Source organism: Lygodium microphyllum, chromosome 30 (assembly GCF_053477565.2).
Source record: "Lygodium microphyllum isolate KBCC chromosome 30, Lygodium_microphyllum_v1.1.10, whole genome shotgun sequence".
In the NCBI taxonomy this organism is placed as follows: domain Eukaryota; kingdom Viridiplantae; phylum Streptophyta; class Polypodiopsida; order Schizaeales; family Lygodiaceae; genus Lygodium; species Lygodium microphyllum.
Genome location: NC_141164.1, coordinates 92,582,527 through 92,603,773, shown reverse-complemented (window position 1 = coordinate 92,603,773; position 21,247 = coordinate 92,582,527). Strand labels below are relative to the sequence as shown.

Below are 21,247 nucleotides of genomic sequence, written 5' to 3'. Positions count from 1 at the left end.
GTGAGTTGGCAAACCATTCTCAATTGTTGTACCTTTACCTTGATGCATTTCAGCTTGTGCCAACTTTAGATTAGGATTCTTTAGGCTTAGTAGAGGGAGAGGTCCAAAGTACTGCTTGATACTCAAGGGAGAGGTAGTACTTTCACCTCTTTAGTGTTGGACAACTCATGTATATATTGGATCTTGGATGTACTCAATTTGCATCCAAGGTATTACTTGTTAACATGTTTGCCATGAGGTCACTATTCGGTATACTAGTCACTATGGTTGATATGCAGATGGGTATAGTTTTTACCATGGCTGTCACGGGGACGTGAAATTTTGAGATGCTTTAATCTTGCTAGTAACATTTGATTAAGTTATTAATCAAATGTGCAAGGTTGTTTAGCAGATGTGATGCACATGGCAGTTATTTCATGGGAATGAGCCAAGGACCCCAAGGATGCAGTGGGTGTTAAAGGAAAAAGTTGTGTTAAGTTATGCCAATTGGGTTTTGGTGGTCAGTTGGTACCAGGTTGGACCCTAGGACAATTGTTTGGCCATTAAGTGTCAGTGGTGACACTAGGGACTAGCATTAATTAATTAATTAATGCTAGTCTAAGGGTCAATAGAGGTTGGGAACCACTCTAATTTGCAAATGGCCTAGCCAATTTCATTACAGATGGGCATGTTTAATTTTGGGCAGAGTCAAAAGGGCTGAAATTAATTTTCAGAATTAATTAATTGTGAAAAATTAATTTAATGGCTGAAAATGCATTAAGAAGGCTGCCACTTGGCAAAACTTTCCCATGCAACTAGGGAGAAGGCTGTTGGAGGGTGGTGGAAGTGGAATTGCAGCCGTTCGGAGCTTGGTAGAGAGAAGAGGAGGTGATCAGATTGGACTTTGAGAGGCGACGACGATTGATTGCGCGCCGCGACAAGACTGGGGGCAGCAGGATTTCTCTTCCGCCTCAAGAGAGGCGGCGGCAGAAGAGGAGGGCTCGCCAGCTGAGCTAGTGTTTTATCCCCCCTTTTGAAACTATTAGTGCCATCAGATTTGTCATCAGAGCTACGAATCAAAAGATACATTTCAGCTGATTTTCTCTCTCTCTACAGCATTCTCTCATCTCCTCCAGTCTATGCTCAAGCATTCTCAGTAATTTCAGCCATTGGTAGTAGAGTACTGCCAAATTTGGTGGACAGCAGAGAGTTTACTGCTGTAAACCCTAAATCACGGCAGTAATTAGGGTTTAGCAGCCACCTTGGGACCCATGCCATCAGTCAAAGGCATTGTCCGCTAAAATTAGCACCGGAAATTCGTGGAATTGTGAGGATTTCAGATGCCAGCCCATCTATTGTGAATTTGGGGCAGCATTTGACTAGTTGGGGTTCCATTAGAGCAAGTCCTGGGTGAAAATCAAGGGGCAATTTGCCCGAATGCTGTGCTGATTATTGGAACAGCAAGGGGCTTTTGAATCAGCCAAGGAGATCGTGAAATCTCGGCTTGTAATTTATCCATCAGCAATTGAAATTAAAGAAATACCGAAAGGGGCGCCAGTTTTGGGGCCAACAAGGTGTCCACTGTCCAAGTTTACGAAGATAAGTGAGCATTTCAGTTTATGTTCATTTGCTAATTATTGTAATTAAGTGCTTAATCAGGTTAAACTACCCTATCCAAGAAGGAAGGCTGGTTCCATGGTTCCATTGCCGGGATAATCACTTAATCTCTTTATTTGGTGAGCCTGAGGCACTTGATTGCAAGCCAAAGCTTTGTGCTAGTGCTGATTTTTGTGCTCAGCTGAGAAATTACAGCAACATGTCTTCATACAGTGAGATGGAATCAAGCAGTGATGATGCCTCTTGGTATGGACATTCTCATGGGAATGAAGGAAATGCAATGCCTAATCTTGGACAAGGCTCTCATGATGGACAACAAGCTGAAAATGTTACTATTGGGTAAGATGTAGGGCCTTCAAGTCGTCATGAGGTAGATGACCGGCAAAGTGAAGAGGAATTTGATGACCAGTTCAAGAATCGGATGAGGATAGCAGCAAATCTCTTTGCTGAATTGGCAAAGGATCCTCAGTTCACCTGATTTTTGAATGCTCCGAAGAAGACAGCAAGGGCAAGAAGAAGAAGTCAACTTCTACACCTTCGGGACAGCAAGGTGCATCGAAGGTAGTGCCAAATCCTTCACTTGAAGCTCCTAAAGAGGCCAATGAAGCTAAACAATTGGTATCTATGGGGCAAGGAATGCAAATGCAAGGCCATTATGGAAGTGCCAATCCAATGGATTTTGGACAGCCGGGCATAGATACTATGTTGGGGCAGCCAGGATACTTTGGTGGTAGTACGATTTTTCATGTAATGGTTGGCCAAGGGCCGCATACGGGAATGCATGGCACAAATCCCTATGGTATGTAGCAGCCAATTGTATTCGGGTATGGCTGGAAACCCTATGTATGGTAGCATTGGCTTGATGCCTGGGGCACAAAGTGGAATGTTTGGCAATGCATCTGCACCCCCGAATGCTTATGGGGCTCAAGGAATGACTGCTGGTCATCCAAATGCTTCACTTGGGCTTGGTCATGATGTAAATACAGCAAATGTACCCTTTTTGCAGCAGCCAGTGTATGACAACTTGACTCCCAAAGGGGAAGCAAAGGACTATGATGAGGTTGGAAAAGCAGTGAAGTTTGAGTCCTTTAGTGGTACACAAGATAGGCTGAAAGCTTTGACCTTCATTCAGCAGTTTGATGCAGCCTATTCAGGGGGAAACTTCACCGAATCCTCTAAGATTCGAAAGGCAACCACTTTCTTGAAGGGGAATGCATTGTAGTGGTGGTCCACGCTCTTGATGCAAGGTAGAGCACCGTCAACATGGGTACAATTCAAGCAAATGTTTGCATCGAATTGGTTGACTAGTACCTTTGAGGTGGACATCATGACAGCTTGGAACAAGTTTGATGCAAAGGAATGCAAGAATTTAGATCAATACAAAAAGAAGTTTTGGGATGCATTGTTGCCCGTCACTTCTTATCGTGCCGTTACCTTCATGAGCAAGTGGAAAAATATGTATGTGGACTGCCCAAAGGAATCAGGGATTTTTGCATAAAATCCACTGTGTCTAGCATGTCTTATCTCATAGAGACTGCTGCTATAGCCGATGCTTTGCTGCGTGGAAAGGATTCGGGCTTCCAAGAGAGCGGGGAGAAGCCGAATAAAAAGTTGTTTAAGGCAAAAAAAGGGGCATTTGAAAACCAACCTGAAAAGAGGCCAAAACAGCAAAGAAAGGGCTTGAAAACATTGGCACAACATAGGGAATTGATGGCTGCAAATAAATGCTTTATTTGTGAACAGGAGGGTCATATTGCAAAGAACTGTCCCAATAGGCAACAAGCTGCAAAATCAGAAAATCAGGGAGATCCTAAGGATAAAAGGCCCAAAACATCAGTGGGATTGGTGCGTGATGTTGTTAGTGATCAGCCCAATGATGATGCTACTGAGTTGTGTAGAGCATGGGGCAAAATTAGGGATTAGCATGCATTGATCTTCTTTGATAATGGTGTACGAGCCAACTTCATCTCTACTGACATGGTAGCCCGTCTAGGCATCAAAGAGGATGAGATGGGAGCCATGGGGGAAGTTGAAATGGCATGTAAGGGTCATGCAGAACCTGTCACACCACTCATTGGAAAGCTTCGGTTGCACATATAGGGATATGTGGACAACGAAGAGTTTTACATTGCTCCACTTGAGGGTTGTGATGTGTTGCTTGGTATGCCATGATGCCACCGTATGCATGCAGTGATTGATTCATATGCAAAAGGGATCACTATTCAACATAAGGGAAAGACACTCACACTTGATGTAAAGTTGAAAGGGGAATCTGTCCCTGTTGTATTTGCAGCTGCTATTTCTAAAGTAATGAAAAATCATCTTTCAGCGTATTTAGTTTTTGCTAAGGATAAGGATGATAGTGAGAATGTTGGGAATATGTCTAAATTAGAGAAGGATTGCATGTCATTTCTGAAAATGTATGCTGATTGCTTCTCTCAGTCACTTCCAGGGAAGCTACCACCTGAAAGACTCGAAGATCATGGCATAGACCTTATCCTTGGAAGTAGCCCTCCTAATAAACCACCCTATAGAGTCAGTGCAGCCCAACAGGAGGAGATTATGAGTCAGGTAAATAAGTTGTTAGAAAAAGGGCTAATTCAACCTAGCTCATCTCCTTTCTGTTCTCCAGTGCTTTTGGTGCAGAAAAAGGATGGTTCATGGCATATGTGCATTGACTATCGTGCTCTGAACAAGATCACGATAAAGAACCACTTTCCGATCCCTCGAATCGATGATGTTATGGATAGATTGCAGGGGGCAGCAATATTCAGCCGTATAGATTTGAAAAGCGGGTATCATCAGATACGCATTAGACCAGAGGATGTGCCTAAGACAGCTTTCAGAACATCTTTTGGGCTATATGAATTTCTTGTCATGCTGTTTGGACTTACGAATGCTCCTGTCACTTTTTATCGGATGATGGATTGCATCTTTTGGCCACATAGAGCATTTGTGGATACTTTCTTTGATGACATGATTGTCTATTCAAAGAATGAGACGGAGCATAGAAAGCACTTGGACATTGTTTTCAAGGAGCTACGTAAGTATAGGCTGGTTATCAATGACAAGAAGAGTGAAATCTTTTTGCATGAAATCCACTTCTTGGGACATATTGTATCAGCTGATGGTATTTATATGGACCTTGCTAAGGTTGAAGCAATACGTTCATGGCCAGCTTTGAAGAATGTTCATGAGATCCATAGCTTCTTGGGTTTATGTTCTTACTATAGGAAGTATGTACACGGGTTTGCTGAAATTGCATCTCCATTGCATGCTTTGCAAAAGAAAGATGTGCCATTTAGATGGACAGCAGCAAAAATTTCAGCATTTGAAAAGTTGAAGGAAAAGATGACTTCAGATCCTGTGCTTGTGTTGTCTGATCTAAGGAAGTCATTTGTGGTTCAGTGTGATGCATGTGGTAATAGCTGTTGGGTATCTCACACGCCTTACTTACGCCTACGCTCATATGGGAGTGTGCGGGTGATCACTAGGACACTGGGGCACTTTTTACTCTCGGTAGGAGAGGTTTTTTCCCCCAGATTATGTGTACTATTTTGTATGTGCTTGTGGTGCACACTTACGGGCACTTACTGTGTTCGGGTGTGAACAGCCCCTTATAACCCTAAGGTATAAGGGTTATCATTTGTACTTTCAGCTCACACTCTATTCAGTACTATTGCATTGGGTGTCGTGCTCAACTCTGTCTCTCACTCTCACACTGTCTACTGCACTTCAGCTGCACCTCGATCCTCTCCCATCTGACATTTGGTATCAGAGCTCAGCTCAGAGCAGTCTTCAGTCTGCAGTCTGCAGCCCCCGCCAGTTCTGCCCCAGCCGCCTGTTCCTGCCCAGTCCTGCCTGCGCCTGTCAGTCCGTCAGCGCGCAGCACCAGACGACTCCTCTGCCCAGCGTGCAGCTCCAACAATCAGCGCGCCACCTGTACCTGCGTGCTGCCACCTCTGCCCAGCGCGCCACCTGTACCTGCGTGCTGCCACCTCTGCCCAGCGAGTCCTCTGCCCTGTGTCTGCCCAGAGTGCCCCTTCACCTGTCAGTCTGCCTGCGCAGCCTCCCTGCGCTGAGCTAGCCTGTGCCGTCAGCTCCAGCTGCCAGCGCGCCACCTGTCTCCACCAGCCAGTCCTGGGTGCCGCCTCCTCTGCCCAGCGCGCGCCCAGTCCTGCCTGCGCGTGTCACTGGACCTGCACGCCTGTACCTGTGCGTCAGTCCGACTGTACCCAGCAGTCATTACCTCGGGAATCGTGCCCGTCGTCAACACGCAGAGGTAACATTCTGCACTTTTCTTTTACATAGGAGTTCGTGCAACAGGTTCAGGTTCAGCATTGGGAAACGTGCTGAACAGCAGGTTCAGTTTTCAGCATTGGGAAACGTGCTGTGTCTGTCTGTGACACATTGAATGCACATTTTGGGGCTTTTGTAACAGACATTTGTGACAGAAATTTTGGGCAGAAAATTTTGGGGCTTTTGATGTTTTAGTGCTGCTGAGCACTAATTGCACCTTGGGAAGCGTGCATCAGTGACAGTTTTTTTTGACAGAGTACCCTTTGCACATTAATTGCAGACTTGTGTTTGCTGCAATTTCTGGAAATTTGCAGATTTCCAGCCCGTACTGCATTGACATTGCTCTATTACCTTTTGGGAAATAATGGCAAATCAGGGAGGAGATGTATTCACCTATGTGTCCAAGGAAGACCGATTGGATGGGAACAATTATTCCCTTTGGTCTTTCATGATGAAGAATGTATTAGTGGCCAAAAATTTGTGGGATTATGTCAGTGGAGAGGAAGCACGACCGGGAGTTGTGGCTCCCGCTACTCCTCCTCCAGGAGGACGTGCAAGAGGGCAACCTCAGCCCCCTCCACCTCACCCCGCTCAGCCACTTCCCCCAAGAACTGCAGCTCAGAAAACTTGGGATACACGGGATGCACAGGCTATGTCGCTGATTGCATTGGCAGTTCAGCGTTCTATCATTCCTCATATTCGTTCAGCAGCTTCTTCACAAGAAGCTTGGTTGATATTGGAGCAGATGTTTGCAGGAAAGAATGAGACTCGCATCTCTTTCTTGAAGAAAGAGCTAGAGACTCTAAAGATGAATGAGGGTGATTCTATGCAGGATCATCTCAACAAAATTCAGGACTTGCGGGAGCAACTCATGAATGTGGATGAGTACTACTCAGATGCGCAGCTGATTTCTACAACATTGAATTCACTGCCTCCCTCTTACTTGGCTTTTCATACTGCCTTGAACCTCACTATGAGGATTTCGAAAGAGCCCATCACTTTCATTCAGCTTGTCAGTTTGCTTCTAGAGGAGGAACAAACTAGACGGAACAGTGGTGTGGATGGTATAGCCTCTGAGCAGGCTTTTATGTCAAGGCAGAAGGGTAAAAACAGCCAAGGGAAAAATGCTTCGCAGAGTTCTGGTAGTAGTAACACTTCACAGACAAGTCAGAAACAGGGGGGCACGCAAGCCAAGAAAGGAAAATGCCATTACTGCAAGAAGCCTGGCCACTACATCACTGAGTGCAGGAAGCGCATCGCCAAAGAGAAGAAGAAGGAGTCAGGGATGTCTGTTTCTGCAGCTCCTTCCACTGCTAGTGAGTCCGCGTCCTTTGTTGCAGACAGGGACTATTGTTTTTACACTTGTAGTTATGATGTCTCTTGGGCTGATAGAGCATTTAGCTCTACAGAAGATGCTGACACTTGGTTCTTTGACAGTGGTGCTTCACGGCATATCACATCTCGTAGAGATTTGTTTGCTTCTCTTGGTGCACCTCCCGTTGGGAAGTCTGTTCAGTGTGCTAATAATGCATCATACCCTGTTCGTGGTATTGGGGAGATTCAGCTTACAGCCATTGATGGCTCTATTCTCCGCCTACAGGATGCTTTGTATGTGCCTGGCATTAAGAAGAATCTGCTTTCCATTTCTTCTATGGCACGTTGTGGTTTGCAGGTCACCTTTGATGATGACCGTTGCATGGTCCGTGACAAGGAACACATGACATTGGTCTTGACAGGTTCTCTGTGTCATGGGTTATATGAGTTGGATGCTCTTTCGGTAGATCAGTCTGCATATTTGACATCCACTCTTACTCCTGCTATGTTAGAGGCAGAGTTATGGCATGCTCGTTTGGGGCATGTAAACTATGGCAGCTTGATGCTATTACAGCGTACTCAGATGTTGGATGGATTACCTCTCTTGGAGAGACCTCCTGAGCATTTATGCGAGGGTTGCATTTTGGGGAAAATGCATCGTTTCTCTTTTCCCCGTGATGTTGCTTTTAGAGCAACAGCCAGATTGCAGCTTGTGCATTCGGATGTTTGTGGGCCCATGCAGACACAGTCATTGGGTGGTTGTTACTATTTTGTAACATTTATTGATGACTTTACACGTTTGTGCTGGGTCTACTGCTTGAAAAAGAAGTCAGAAGTGTATGATGCATTTTTGGCTTTCAGTGCACTTGTGGAAACTCAGTCTGGTTGCAAGATTAAGACTCTCCGTTCGGACCGAGGGGGGGAATACATGTCCTCTATGCTGAATTCTTATTTGCAGCAGAAGGGCATTATCCATCAGTACACTACTGCATATACTCCACAGCAGAATGGGGTAGCAGAGAGGAAAAATCGGTCACTCATGGAGATGGCCAGATGTATGCTGAAGGCAAAGAGTTTGCCTCATAGTTTTTGGATGGAAGCCGTCATGTGCGCTTGCCACATTTTGAACAGATGCCCTACCAAGGCCTTGAAAACCGTCACACCTTTTGAGGCTTGGCACAGCCGCAAACCTTCTGTTGGCCACTTCCGTACTTTTGGGTGTCTTGCATATGCCCATATTCCACAGGTACTTCGAAAGAAGTTGGACAACAAGGCTGTAAAATGCATCTTTATGGGATATAGCAGCGAAAGCAAAGGCTACAGACTCTATGATCCCGTGACCAAGAAGGTTTTTGTCAGCAGGGATGTTGTATTTGATGAAAAATCAGAATTATCCTTGGCTGGTTTTGATACATATCAGGCTGCCCGTGATGTCTTTGAAGGGCTGCTGCCCATCACATTTGGTGATTCAGCTGGTACTTCAGCAAATGAACCTAATGTTCAGCCAGCTGCTCCTATGGAACATGCAGTAAATCAGCACATTGCTGAAACTGAAATTCAGCAGGAACTTGTACACAGTCAGGAAGCAAGACAGGTGCCTAGATGGTACACGCAGACTATGAGAGATAGTCATTTGGAAACACCCTTGGCTGGTCGTACTCGAAGGCAAACTCGACTGCATGATTCAGCACATTCCATGGAGTTTGTTATGGCAGCATGTACTCATGATAATGAGGAGTCTGAATGCTTTGAGGATGCACGACATAGTGTGCATTGGATGGCAGCCATGCAAGCTGAATTGGATTCTATTCATAAGAATCATACTTGGGATTTGGTGTCTTTGCCAGTTGGCAAGCGTGCCATTGGTACGAAATGGGTCTACAAATTGAAAAGGAATGCAAATGGATCCATAGATAAGTACAAGGCACGGCTGGTAGCTAAAGGCTACGCACAGAAAAAGGGCATTGACTATGAGGAGACCTTTGCTCCTACCTCCCGTATGACGACCATTCGGTCTATGATTGCCTTGGCTGCACATTTTGGTTGGAAAGTGCATCAGCTGGATATAAAGACTGCATTCTTACATGGGGAACTTCAGGAAGAAGTGTATGTACAGCAGCCCATTGGTTTTGCAGTTGAAGGCTCAGAAAATTTAGTATGCAAGCTGAAAAAAGCTCTATATGGTTTGAAACAAGCTCCACGAGCTTGGTACGCAAAGATAGATGCTTTCTTGCTTAGTCAGGGGTTTGTAAACAGCCCATCTGAGTCTACCCTTTATGTACATAAAGAAGGGGGATCCATGCTGATTTTGTGTCTATATGTAGATGACCTTTTGCTCACTGGAACACATGCTGATCAGATTTCAGCATTCAAAAATAATTTACAGCAAACTTTTGACATGTCTGACTTGGGTATTTTGCATTATTACTTGGGCATCCAGTTTGTACATGATGCTAGAGGCATTGGATTATGTCAATCAAGGTACATTGGGCAACTTCTTGAGAAGTTTGGCTTACAGGATTGCAAGCCAGTTTGTACACCCATGGAACCTGGGCTCAAACTGTCATTACATGATGACAGTGATTTGTTTGATATCCATACTTATGCTCCAGCAGTGGGATGTCTCATCTATCTATGCCACACTCGGCCAGACATACAGTTTGCCGTTTCAGTTTTGAGCAGGTACATGCATCAGCCTCGTATGTCGCATTGGCAAGCTGTGAAGCGTGTGTTTCGTTACTTGCAGGGTACTAGAGCTCTTGGATTGCTTTATGCCAAGGGGAAACCACTGCAGTTACATGCTTACAGTGACTCTGATTGGGCTGGTGATTTTGATACTCGTCACTCCACTAGTGGCAATTGTTTCTTTCTTGGCTCGTCATGCATTTCTTGGCTTAGCAAGAAACAATCCACTGTTGCCACGTCGTCATGTGAAGCTGAGTACAAGGCAGCCTTCACTACTGCAGTTGAGTGCGTATGGCTTAGACGCTTACTTGCTGATTTGGATGTATCTGTTACGGAGCCTACTCCTTTATATACTGACAGTCAGAGTGCCATTGCAGTGGCACGGAACCCTGTGTTTCATGCTCGCACGAAACACATAGAGATTCACTACCACTTTGTCAGAGAGAGGCTACATGCAGGTGATATCAGCCTTGTCTAATGTCCTACCACCAGCAATGTGGCAGACATCTTCACCAAAGCTCTTCCACGAGACAAATTTGAAGCATTTCGCGATGCTTTGAATTTGACGCCCTTTGGTGGCGGATGATCCTTGTACACTTGATCACTCTTCACTCCAGGGGGGTTTGTTGGGTATCTCACACGCCTTACTTACGCCTACGCTCATATGGGAGTGTGCGGGTGATCACTAGGACACTGGGGCACTTTTTACTCTCGGTAGGAGAGGTTTTTTTCCCCAGATTATGTGTACTATTTTGTATGTGCTTGTGGTGCACACTTACGGGCACTTACTGTGTTCGGGTGTGAACAGCCCCTTATAACCCTAAGGTATAAGGGTTATCATTTGTACTTTCAGCTCACACTCTATTCAGTACTATTGCATTGGGTGTCGTGCTCAACTCTGTCTCTCACTCTCACACTGTCTACTGCACTTCAGCTGCACCTCGATCCTCTCCCATCTGACAATAGCATTGGGACTGTCCTTATGCAAGATGGCCGAGTTGTGGCTTATGAGAGCCGAATTCTCCACAATGCAGAGATGAATTTACAGGTTTATGAGAAAGAGCTCTTGGCTGTAATTCATGCACTGTCTACGTGGAAACATTATTTGTTGGGGGCTGATTTTACAGTGCAGACAGACCATTAGACTTTGAGATACTTTTTGACGCAAACAAAGTTGTCAGAGAAGCATATGAGATGGGCAAATTTTCTCTCTATGTTTCATTTTCAAATTGTACACATTGATGGTAAAAAGAATGTTCTGGTTGATGCACTGTCACGTAAGCCACAAATTTCAGCCGTCACTATGGTTTATCACACTGAGTTGGCTGCCATGAAAGAGAAATATGCTGCTGATTCGGACTTTGCTAATGTTTATGATCAGCTTTGCAACGGCCAAAGGCATGAGCATTTTATGCTAAGAGATAGATTTTTGTTGATGCATGGACGACTGTGTGTCACAAAGCAGTTGAGGCCAAGAGTGATCATTGGAAGTCATACTCCTCCGTATGCAGGACACTGAGGTATTGATGCCACAGTCAAGGCAGTGGAGCATTTCTTTTATTGGCCAGCTTTGAGGCATGATGTAGAGCAGTATGTTAGGGCATGCATCATATGTCAGAAGGTAAAGCATGATAGGCAAAAGATGCCGGGCTTGTTGCAACCCTTGCCTATTCCAGATAGGCCTTGGCAGAGCATTGCTATGGACTTTATCTTTGAGCTTCCTAGGATACTTATAGGGAATGATGGGATATGGACTATTATTTGCAGGTTTAGCAAACAAGCCCATTTCATTCCGGTGAGGAAGAAGATAAAGGCTGATCATATGGCACGATTATTTATGCAACACATTTTCAAGTATCATGGTATGCCTGAGTCAATCATCAGTGATCGAGACCCTCGGATGACCAGTCCATTCTGGAAGGGGTTGTTTGAGAATATGGATACCACGCTGAAATTCTCATCATCCTTCCATCTGCAAACAGATGGTCAGTCTGAGGAAGCAAATTCCACAGTGTTGGATCTTTTGAGGTGCTATGTTTCAGACCACAAGACATAGTGGGAGCAGTATTTGCCATTGGTTGAGTTTGCATACAATAATACGGTGCATAGCTCCACTGGCAAGGCTCCATTTGAGGTGGTTGAGGATGGCAAGAAGATTCCATCTATTTTGCACACTAAGGATAAGATCTTTGAGGTTGATCGCTTTGTGGAAAGCTTGGATGTAGCCTATGCAAAGATAAAGTATGCACTTTAAAGATCACAGGACAAGCAAAAGCGGACAACTGATCGCCATAGACGTGCTTTGCAGTTTGCAGAGGGCGATTATGTATTGCTGCGTTTTGAAAAGGCAAGGCTGAAAAAGATGAAGGAAAGAGAGAGGTTGTATCCGAAGTTAAGCATGAGATACTATGGGTCCTTTCAAGTGTTGGAAAAGATCAGCGATGTTGTATATCGGCTGAAATTACCTCCATATTGGCGGATACACAATGCCTTTCATGTCAGTTTGTTGAGACCTTTTCGTGGTGATGTGCCAGAAGATGTATCTGTTGAAATTCAGCCCGAGGTTGATGAACTAGATGAGATCTTGGTATCCGAGCGGATTTTGGCACATAAGGAAAGGAAGGTCAAAGGTAAAGTTTCCAAAAGATATTTGGTAAAGTTTCAAAACTATTCACCAATGGATGCAAAATGGATGGAAGAGGATGACTTGGTAGACCATCCTCAGTTGTTGCAACTTTATCTCGATGCCTTTCAGTTAGAGCCGACTTTGGATTGGGCTTACTCAGGTTCAGCAGAGCGGGGGTCTGGAGCATTGCCTGATGCTCAAGGGGGAGGTAGCACTTCCACTCCACCGGTTTTGGACAGCTCTCGTATGTAGTGGATCTCGGATGTATTCAGCATGCATCCAAGGTACTGTGCTGACAGTATGTCTGCTATGAGGTCACTACTCGGTGCACTAGTCACTGTGAGATACATGTATATGAGTATGGTTGTCACTGCGGCTCTGAGACTATACTTATGCATGAGTTTTTGGACGAGTTTGGCATGAGTTTTTGCCTCAATTTTGAGATCAATTTCTGATTAGTTTCACTTAGCTTTTGATAAGTTTGAGAACCGTTTATGATCACTTTGAGATCAGTTTTGCATCAATTTTTGCATCAGTTTCTGATCAGTTTTTTTTACCATCAGCTTGTGATCAGTTTCGAGTCACATTTGCAGCCATTTGTGATCAGTTCTCATATCAGTCCATGATCAGTTTATGATCAGGTCATGCTCAGTTTTTAATGGTTTACAGCTGATTCCATGGACAGCCGCATGTAAACGAATGTCATTGACAGTTTCAGCCATGGTTTATGCTGAGAATATGCTTTACTGTGGTTTTGAAGTTAGAACAATTGAGAAACATGAGTTACGGATGCATCCAATGGTTTCTAGCAACAGTTTTGGACTGTTTTTCAGTTTTCTATTATGTTTTACTGGCTGGAAATTTTTAGTAAGTTTTGCGCATATGCAACGGTTCGACAACAATGGCCAATGTTGTGATGACTGTCATACCAAATTGAAATTCTAGTGCAATATACTTTTCCTTTGGCCCAATGCAGTGCAATCGAGGATGATTGCAAGGTTTTCAAGGGGGAGGTCTGTTACGGGGACGTGAAATTTTGAGATGCTTTAATCTTGCTAGTAACATTTGATTAAGTTATTAATCAAATGTGCAAGGTTGTTTAGTACATGTGATGCACATGGCAGTTATTTCATGGGAATAGGCCAAGGACCCCGAGGATGCAGTGGGTGTTAAAGGCAAAAGTTGTGTTAAGTTATGCCAACTAGGTTTTAGTGGTCATTTGGTGCAAGGTTGGACCCTAGGACAATTGTTTGGCCATTAAGTGTTAGTGGTGACACTAGGGACTAGCATTAATTAATTAATTAATGCTAGTCTAAGGGTCAATAGAGGTTGGGAACCACTCCAAGTTGCAAATGGTCTAGCCAATTTCATTACAGATGGGCATGCTTAATTTTGGGCAGGGTCAAAAGGGCTGAAATTAATTTTCAGAATTAATTAATTATGCAAAATTAATTTAATGACTGAAAATGCATTAGGAAGGCTGCTACTTGGCAAAACTTTCCCATGCAACTAGGGAAAGGCTGTTGGAGGGTGGTGGAAGTGAAATTGCAGCCGTTTCGGAGCTTGGTAGAGAGAAGAGGAGGTGATCAGATTGGACTTTGAGAGGCGACGACGACTAATCACGCGCGCGACAGGACGGGGGGCAGCAGGATTTCTCTTCCGCCTCAAGAGAGGTGGCGGCAGAAGAGGAGGGCTCGCCAGCTGAGCTGAGCTGGTGTTTTTACCCCCCTTTTGAAGCTGTTGGTGCCATCAGATTTGTCATCAGAGCTACGAATCAAAATATACATTTCAGCTGATTTTCTCTCTCTACAACATTCCCTCATCTCCTCCAGTCTATGCTCAAGCATTCTAAGTAATTCTCAGCCATTGGTAGTAGAGTATAACCAAATTTGGTGGACAACAGAGAGTTTACTGCTGTAAACCCTAAATCACAGCAGTAATTAGGGTTTAGCAGTCACCTTGGGACCCATGCCATCAGTCAAAGGCATTGTACACAGAAATCAGCACTGGAAATTCGTGGAATTGTGAGGATTTCAGATGCCAGCCCATCTATTGTGAATTTGGGGCAGCATTTGACCAATCCGGGTTCCATTAGAGCAAGTCCTAGGTGAAAATCAAGGGGCAATTTGCCCGAATGCTTTGCTGATTATTGGAATAGGAAGGGGCTTTTGAATCAGCCAAGGAGATCGTGAAATCTCGGCTTGTAATTTATCCATCAGCAATTGAAATTAAAGAAATACCAAAAGGGGTGCCAGTTTTGGGGTCAGCAGGGTGTCCACCGTCCAAGTTTACGAAGGTAAGTGAGCATTTCAGTTTATGTTCATTTGCTAATTGCTGTAATTAAGTGCTTAATTAGGTTAAACCACCCTATCCGAGAAGGAAGGATGGTTCCAATGGCTATACATTTGCATTGGTTATCAGTGGTTTTCAACTGATGTATGTTGCACATGAATGTCATGTGATGCCATTGAATATATAAGCATGTGTTTATGCTCGATTTATGCTTTACTATACCACTGAACATACACGCATGGTTCATGCTTTACTACATCTCGATGATCACAATAGTATTTATGCATCCCATGTGGTTCTGGCAACAGTTTCTAGCTGGAAATTTTCAGCATATGTATTTGGTAGGGGCATGGTTAAGCAATAGTGGCTGATGTTGTTTCACTATGATGCCTTATGCTTTGTTGGTGGAGTACTTTTGCTTTCTCACATTGCAATGCAATTAGGGATGATTGCATGGATTTAAGGGGGATGTTTGTCATGGGGATGTGTATTTTTATAGCTTTGCTTTGGCATAATTAAATTGTGCACATGTGAAGTGTAAGTTAATTTGGGGATGGTGGTAGTCCAAAGCCCAAGTTGGGCAGTGGAGGGACATGGGCAAAAATTGTTACAAGTTATGTTGGACATGTACTAGTGGGTGCTTGGTAACAAGACATTGAATGGGCCCTCAGAAATGACTTGTGGTGTCATTTGGGCTAGGAAAAATTTAACCTTTAATGCCTAGACTAAGGTTAGTGAAAGTTAGAATGACTTTCAAGTACAAAGGGCTTAGCAAATTACATTTATGGGCAGTGGCTAGTTCATGGGCAAGGACAAGAGGATTTTTAATTTGAACAATTATTAATCTCTGGAATTTAAAGTCTAGTGGCCGAGTTCGCATTGGAATGTGTGCCACTTGGCAAGAGGAGAGAGAACTTGCCATGCAAGCTAGTGGAGAGCTGATTGGGCTTGGTTGAGGCTTGGAGAGAGGCCATTCCAACTAGGCAATTGCTGCTAAAAGAGCTTCTCGGCCATCAAGAAGAGGGAATAGTAGGCAACAGGACAAGGGCAGTAGGTTTTCTCCTTTGCCTCATAGATAGGTAGTGGTAGAAGAGGAGGGCTTGTTAGTTGCACCAACCTTCCTTTTTATTCAACACTAATTACTTTAGGCTAGATTACCTACAACAAATGGAGATGAGCTGACACCCGATTGGCCCCAAAATGTTGGCACCCCTTGAAGTATTTCTTTTCACATTAATTCCAAAACACTTGTTGTACAACATGAAATTGCTTAAACCAAATTTCCAACAACATTTGAAGTTAAGTCGTTCTTTGTAACCAGAAACCATCAAGTTCAATTTGCCCCTTGATCGGATGCACAATTAGGCCAAATTGCCTCAACAACACTTGCATTCGGGTCTCCAATGACCAGCCATATCAAGCCCCAAATTTCCCCTTGATTAAAAGCACATGTGGGCACGAATTGAGTCTTGAACACTTGTATGTAAGTCCCAAATGATCAACCACATCAAGCCCCAAATTGCCCCTTTTGTTGCTGCATTCAAATCAACCCATCTATAGATCTAGAATCTTATCTATTATGTTTGTCGACTAGCTGAATTTACATTAGCAACTCTTTTAAATCATAGAGGCACACATGCATGCATTCCAATGCTACTGTGCAAACCCTAATCCTTACTGGTTACATACAGAGATTAGCAAATCAGCAACCACAGCACAATTACGTTCACATCTGAGACTCAAATCTCCAATTTCCTTCACCAAATTACACATGCATCAAGTCTAGATGAGAGAGAAACAATGACCAGCATCAAAATTCCCAAAATTTCCCCTCTATTTGAAGCACATATGGGCACAAATTGGGCCTTTTACACTTGTATACAAGTCACCTTGGCTGTAGATGAGCAATTCGTATCAGATCTGTTGTAATTGCTTAGACTTTCAGCAAATCCCTTGTTGTATGGCTGAGATTTGAGACAGTTGAGAAACCCTATATTCAACAGAATTTTAGATCTGCAGTAGATCAGGGCTGAGAAAATTCAGATCTGCTTGGGAGAAGAGATGATCAGGAAATGTGAGAAAATTCTCTGACTTTCCTGTGAGAGAAATGCTTGCACAATAGTTGCTGTGCTATTCCAGTTCCAAAAATTGTTGTGGATCAAGTCTCATTGTTGTCCTTGATGGCTCAGCTGCTCTCTCTTAACCCACCATTCAATTCTCTATCCTCTAATCTGCCCAAAACAGCTCAGAATGGGGAAAAGAGCCCAACATGGAAGATACGCTTGCATATAGCCCAAAATTGACCCAAACTTGGGGTTTGGCAAATTTCCATTTTCACTGGGACCTCCATATGCAAATTTGACCTGAGCACTTTTGGCTTTGCCATTATTACAATAAGTTTAAAAGTTGCCCATCCTCTATTTTAAATTCCTAACCTCTTTGAACTTGAAAGTCTTAAAACTTTCCACAAACCTTAGTATAGGGCATTAAATTATTTGTATCTCTTAACCCCCATGACACCAAAAGTCGTTTTCAAGGGAAAATTCAATGTCCTTGACCAAGATTTGTCCTAAATACCCCATTGGCACTTGTCCACAACAAGTTTTGCCGATGTTCCCCATTGCCCAATCTAGGATTATTTGTAATTGTGACACACATTCAACTTAATCTCACATGTGTACGTCAAGATTTCACATCCTTGTGACACTTGCCGTGATTTACTCTAAAATCAAGCCACTAGAACATAGTAGATCATCATTGTACCCACATCTATGCTTTTGTGTTCAAAGAGCTTTGACACATCCTTAACTGAATCTATGTGAGAGTTGGATCTCCATGTCAACCATTGCCTTTGAACCAACAAAAAAACCCTAGATTACTTACATATACCTGTGGCTCAAGGTAAAACCCTAACATGAGATGAAACCATGGAATACTACCCTACTGAAAACACAAAGTCCTAGCTTGTAACCTCTTGCTGGATCCTCTGTAAGGCATAAAACCTGTCCTTTCCAACATTTCTATGGCTAGCACAATATCATTACATCCTCATTATCCCCCTTTCTGTTTCAGAAGTACACTCCAAAACATCCACATGTCAATCATTTATCACTCGTGTGCATTATACTACACATGCAACTTCTCTCTTAAAGAAATTTATCCTTGAACATAGTGAGAATGAGATAGTTTCAAGTAGGCTTATCACACCTCAAGTGATCGAAAATATGCTGATCTTTCATAGCACCCATCAAGCTCTACAACTTGATGCACCATCAAGACACTAAAGAAACTTGATCATGCATGTAATGTGCTGTAGTTAAGTGTCCCATTCCATTCAACTACTGTTCAGACTCATGATCACATTTTCTAGTTTTATTGTTTTATTCTGCTGGAAGTATGTCTCAAACAATAAATGGAATTAGTGGGGGTACCCTTTATTCCAAACCAATAATCAATGTTGAAAAGAGAATATCTTTACAGCATATCCCAATCTCAATCCTTCTTTGATTCATGCGATTAAGGTGGCACCAAAGCTACTAATAATTGGTTGCTACATTAGGTCTAGATAGTGTAGCCCATTTCTTTATGTCCCTCATCAAATCCATGATATGCTACTGGATCTGCACATCCTTCGAAAGCTTGACCCAATGAATTAAAAAATAAAAGGGGAAAAAAAAACTTTCTTAGAGTGCGACTAAAAGAAGTGATGCACGAGGAAATCAAAATAACGCAAGAGCCTTTTCCCTATCCTATTTCATGGGATCTAACATATGTGGCACTTCAAGTATTCAAAAAGCCTAAGCTGATCTCCCATGAGTGGTTGGCTTCTATCTTTTCTCTTCCCTTATGCATGCAACTAGGAAACACCACATCCCTAAGTTATAGCCTGTGATTATAGGATTGATTGCACCAGACATAAAGGATATTTTAATCAAGGCACCATTAAGAATACACAAAAATAATAGTAAGGAACTACAATGGAATAACAATTGGGATATAAAAATTGAATGAAATAGAGAAAAAAATGTATGCATTATCAATTGGCCAACTTAGACTTCTAGACTGAAATCTCTTCCAGGGACCCCATGAACCAAGCAGCACAGTCTACCGAGCTCTTGAAAGTGATTCTCATCTAAAGATTAATAAAGCTGGTCTTAGCAGTGGCATCATCAGTACAAGAGCTAATCTTATGAATTATATCATCATGACTGAAGGTATAGTAGGTTGCTTCCTCTAAGGTTGTAGGGGTATTGCTCTGAACTTCAAATTGATATTTATCAATTAGTCCTTGCACAAAACCTCTCACCTTTTAGAAGTTGCCAGTATTTTCAAGCCTTGAGACAATTTTTCTTTATGTGGCGAAACTTGTATCTTGCATCCATGCAAGGGTAAGTTTAGCCATCTTGCATCGATCCCAGCCAGCCCAAGCTCCCAAGCTCTCTCTTGGGCATTGATGGGAGAAAATTCTTTGGCAATTGCATGCTCAAATTCATCCTATGGATAAGGTAGAGACCTGAACCCTTTAAATTCATCCACTATGAGAGAGAGAGAGAGAGAGAGAGAGGTGTGATAGTTGTTTTTTCCTTGTTTGCAGCTCTTCTGTTCCAAAACTTGGCTTGTCAACACAGGAAACTAACTATGCTGCCTCAAGAGAGCAGATGAGGCCAGTCCTTTCTAATCTGCAATGCTCGTTACTACCTTCTAAGAGCCAGATATCAAACTTGAAAGGTGTGAGCACAATTCAATAAGTTAAGGCCTGATTGCAACAGATGGTTCATCATGGAAGGGGCAGGGGAGTCTAGCAGAGTATGGAAGCACACATGCATATACACTAATTGCATATACATGCACGCATGTGTACACATGCACGTATATGCGTGTGTGGCATACACATTTCATGTATTTGTAATGATTGCGTGTGCATGGGGGCATGAGCACCCTTGCCCTGTTAGAGTAATCCCCTAAATTCTGCATTCCACTGCTTGATATGTTAGTTGTTTAGACTTTACTTGAGAGTGAGTTCTATTGAAATTTTCCTGCAATGTGTTCTTAGAATGCCCAGCCAGCAGTTCGGCAACTGCTGATAAGGAACTTGAGTTGCTGTATGATCCTATACTGGACTGCTACTATGATCCCAAAACCAATCGGTACTATGAGCTGAAATAAGTGCGGATTCTTTAAAACATGTACTTGAGATCTGAAATTTTGAAACAGCCTATGCTAGAAGGTGTGTAGTATGAGCTGAAATGAGTGTGGATTGTGTGAAATATGTACTTGAGATCTGCAATCTTGAAACAGCCTATGCCAGCGGTGTACCAAGAGAATTCAGTTTTGTATGTTAATTTATCCACATCACTCTTTGCAGCAGGTCATTCATTACATTAACTTAAAAATAATTGTAAACTAAGCACTCTTTCTGATAAGTTGGCATTTTCATTACTATAGTCCTGCAGAGACATGCTTTTGTAATGGTGACAAACAGCTAAAGATTCATTTCAAAGTTACATTAAGTGAGCTAAATTTCTAGAAGCAAGACAAAATTCACGTGTACTAACTTTGAGTGATTTCTGTCATTGTCATCATCTCCTCCTTGCATCCATTACCTAATGCTAATTTCTGCCACTGACCTAAGCGAGGGATCAATGATATGTGTAATAATGGGGCACATGCTACTAGATGAGCAGCTTAACAGATTGCGGTAGCTTGTGGTTATGAACGTCACAATCTACCTTTCTTCCAACATAATTACGTTTTTGATTGATAGGACATGGGCAATTTATGCCCCTCAATGCTCACTAGCCGAAGTCATTAAGGCCAATGGAGGCGAGTCTCTTTAATTGCAAAACAGGTACATTTGTTCCGTCAAAGGCAACGCACCAGCAGCGTGTAGACCGACTGGTAAGAAGGGAGTGTGTTTGGGTTCGAGGACCGGGGACAGCTCAAGGCTGGCCAATAACCTTATGGAGAGCTGCATGGTACCATACTTGGCATCATAATTGTGAGACTGTGTGCTGTGGGTGGCATTACAACTATCTTCACACGGTTTGTTCATGTAAGGCTGGGCTCTTGCCCACTTGAATACTGGTTGGTCCCGCTAGGTAAGTCACTGAGGAGGGTCCTAATCTGGTCAAGCTCTGTTGATCATTTGGTTTGCGAGCTACCATCTATGTGCACATTTAGAAAAAAGCCAGTGTGGCTCTTGGGTGTTTGGGTCTATAATCCTCCTATGTTACCTAAATCTCAACATACTCTCACAGGTCTAGGAAAATTCTTCAATACATCACATCTATCATGATAATTGTGTTTCAAAAATATCAGATGCTAGAATGTCGATTTTTTAAGTAGTACTATATATGAAGTTAGATATAATAGGTTATGATGTATACATATAAATGCCACTAGTCTCTAGATCATCCAATAATAGGTCTTCGGTTA

General features: G+C 43.0%; 1 protein-coding gene across 11 annotated transcripts in view; it reads left to right on the top strand.

Moving 5' to 3' along the window:
• The window catches only part of LOC148010129 (uncharacterized), a 96,390-nt gene extending 76,101 nt beyond the window's left edge, over window positions 1–20,289 (top strand). For 9 of the 11 annotated variants that reach the window (XM_087672486.1, XM_087672487.1, XM_087672483.1 and 6 more), the window contains 2 exons: window positions 19,407–19,540; window positions 19,866–20,289. In XM_087672486.1, coding sequence (XP_087528612.1) covers window positions 19,407–19,540; window positions 19,866–19,978 — 247 coding nt within the window. In that variant the 3' untranslated portion in view covers window positions 19,979–20,289. Of the gene's footprint in view, window positions 1–19,406 lie in introns of all 11 variants that reach the window. The other 2 variants (XR_015689662.1, XM_087672482.1) reach the window with 2 other exon arrangements.
• The last annotated feature ends 958 nt before the right edge of the window (window positions 20,290–21,247 follow it).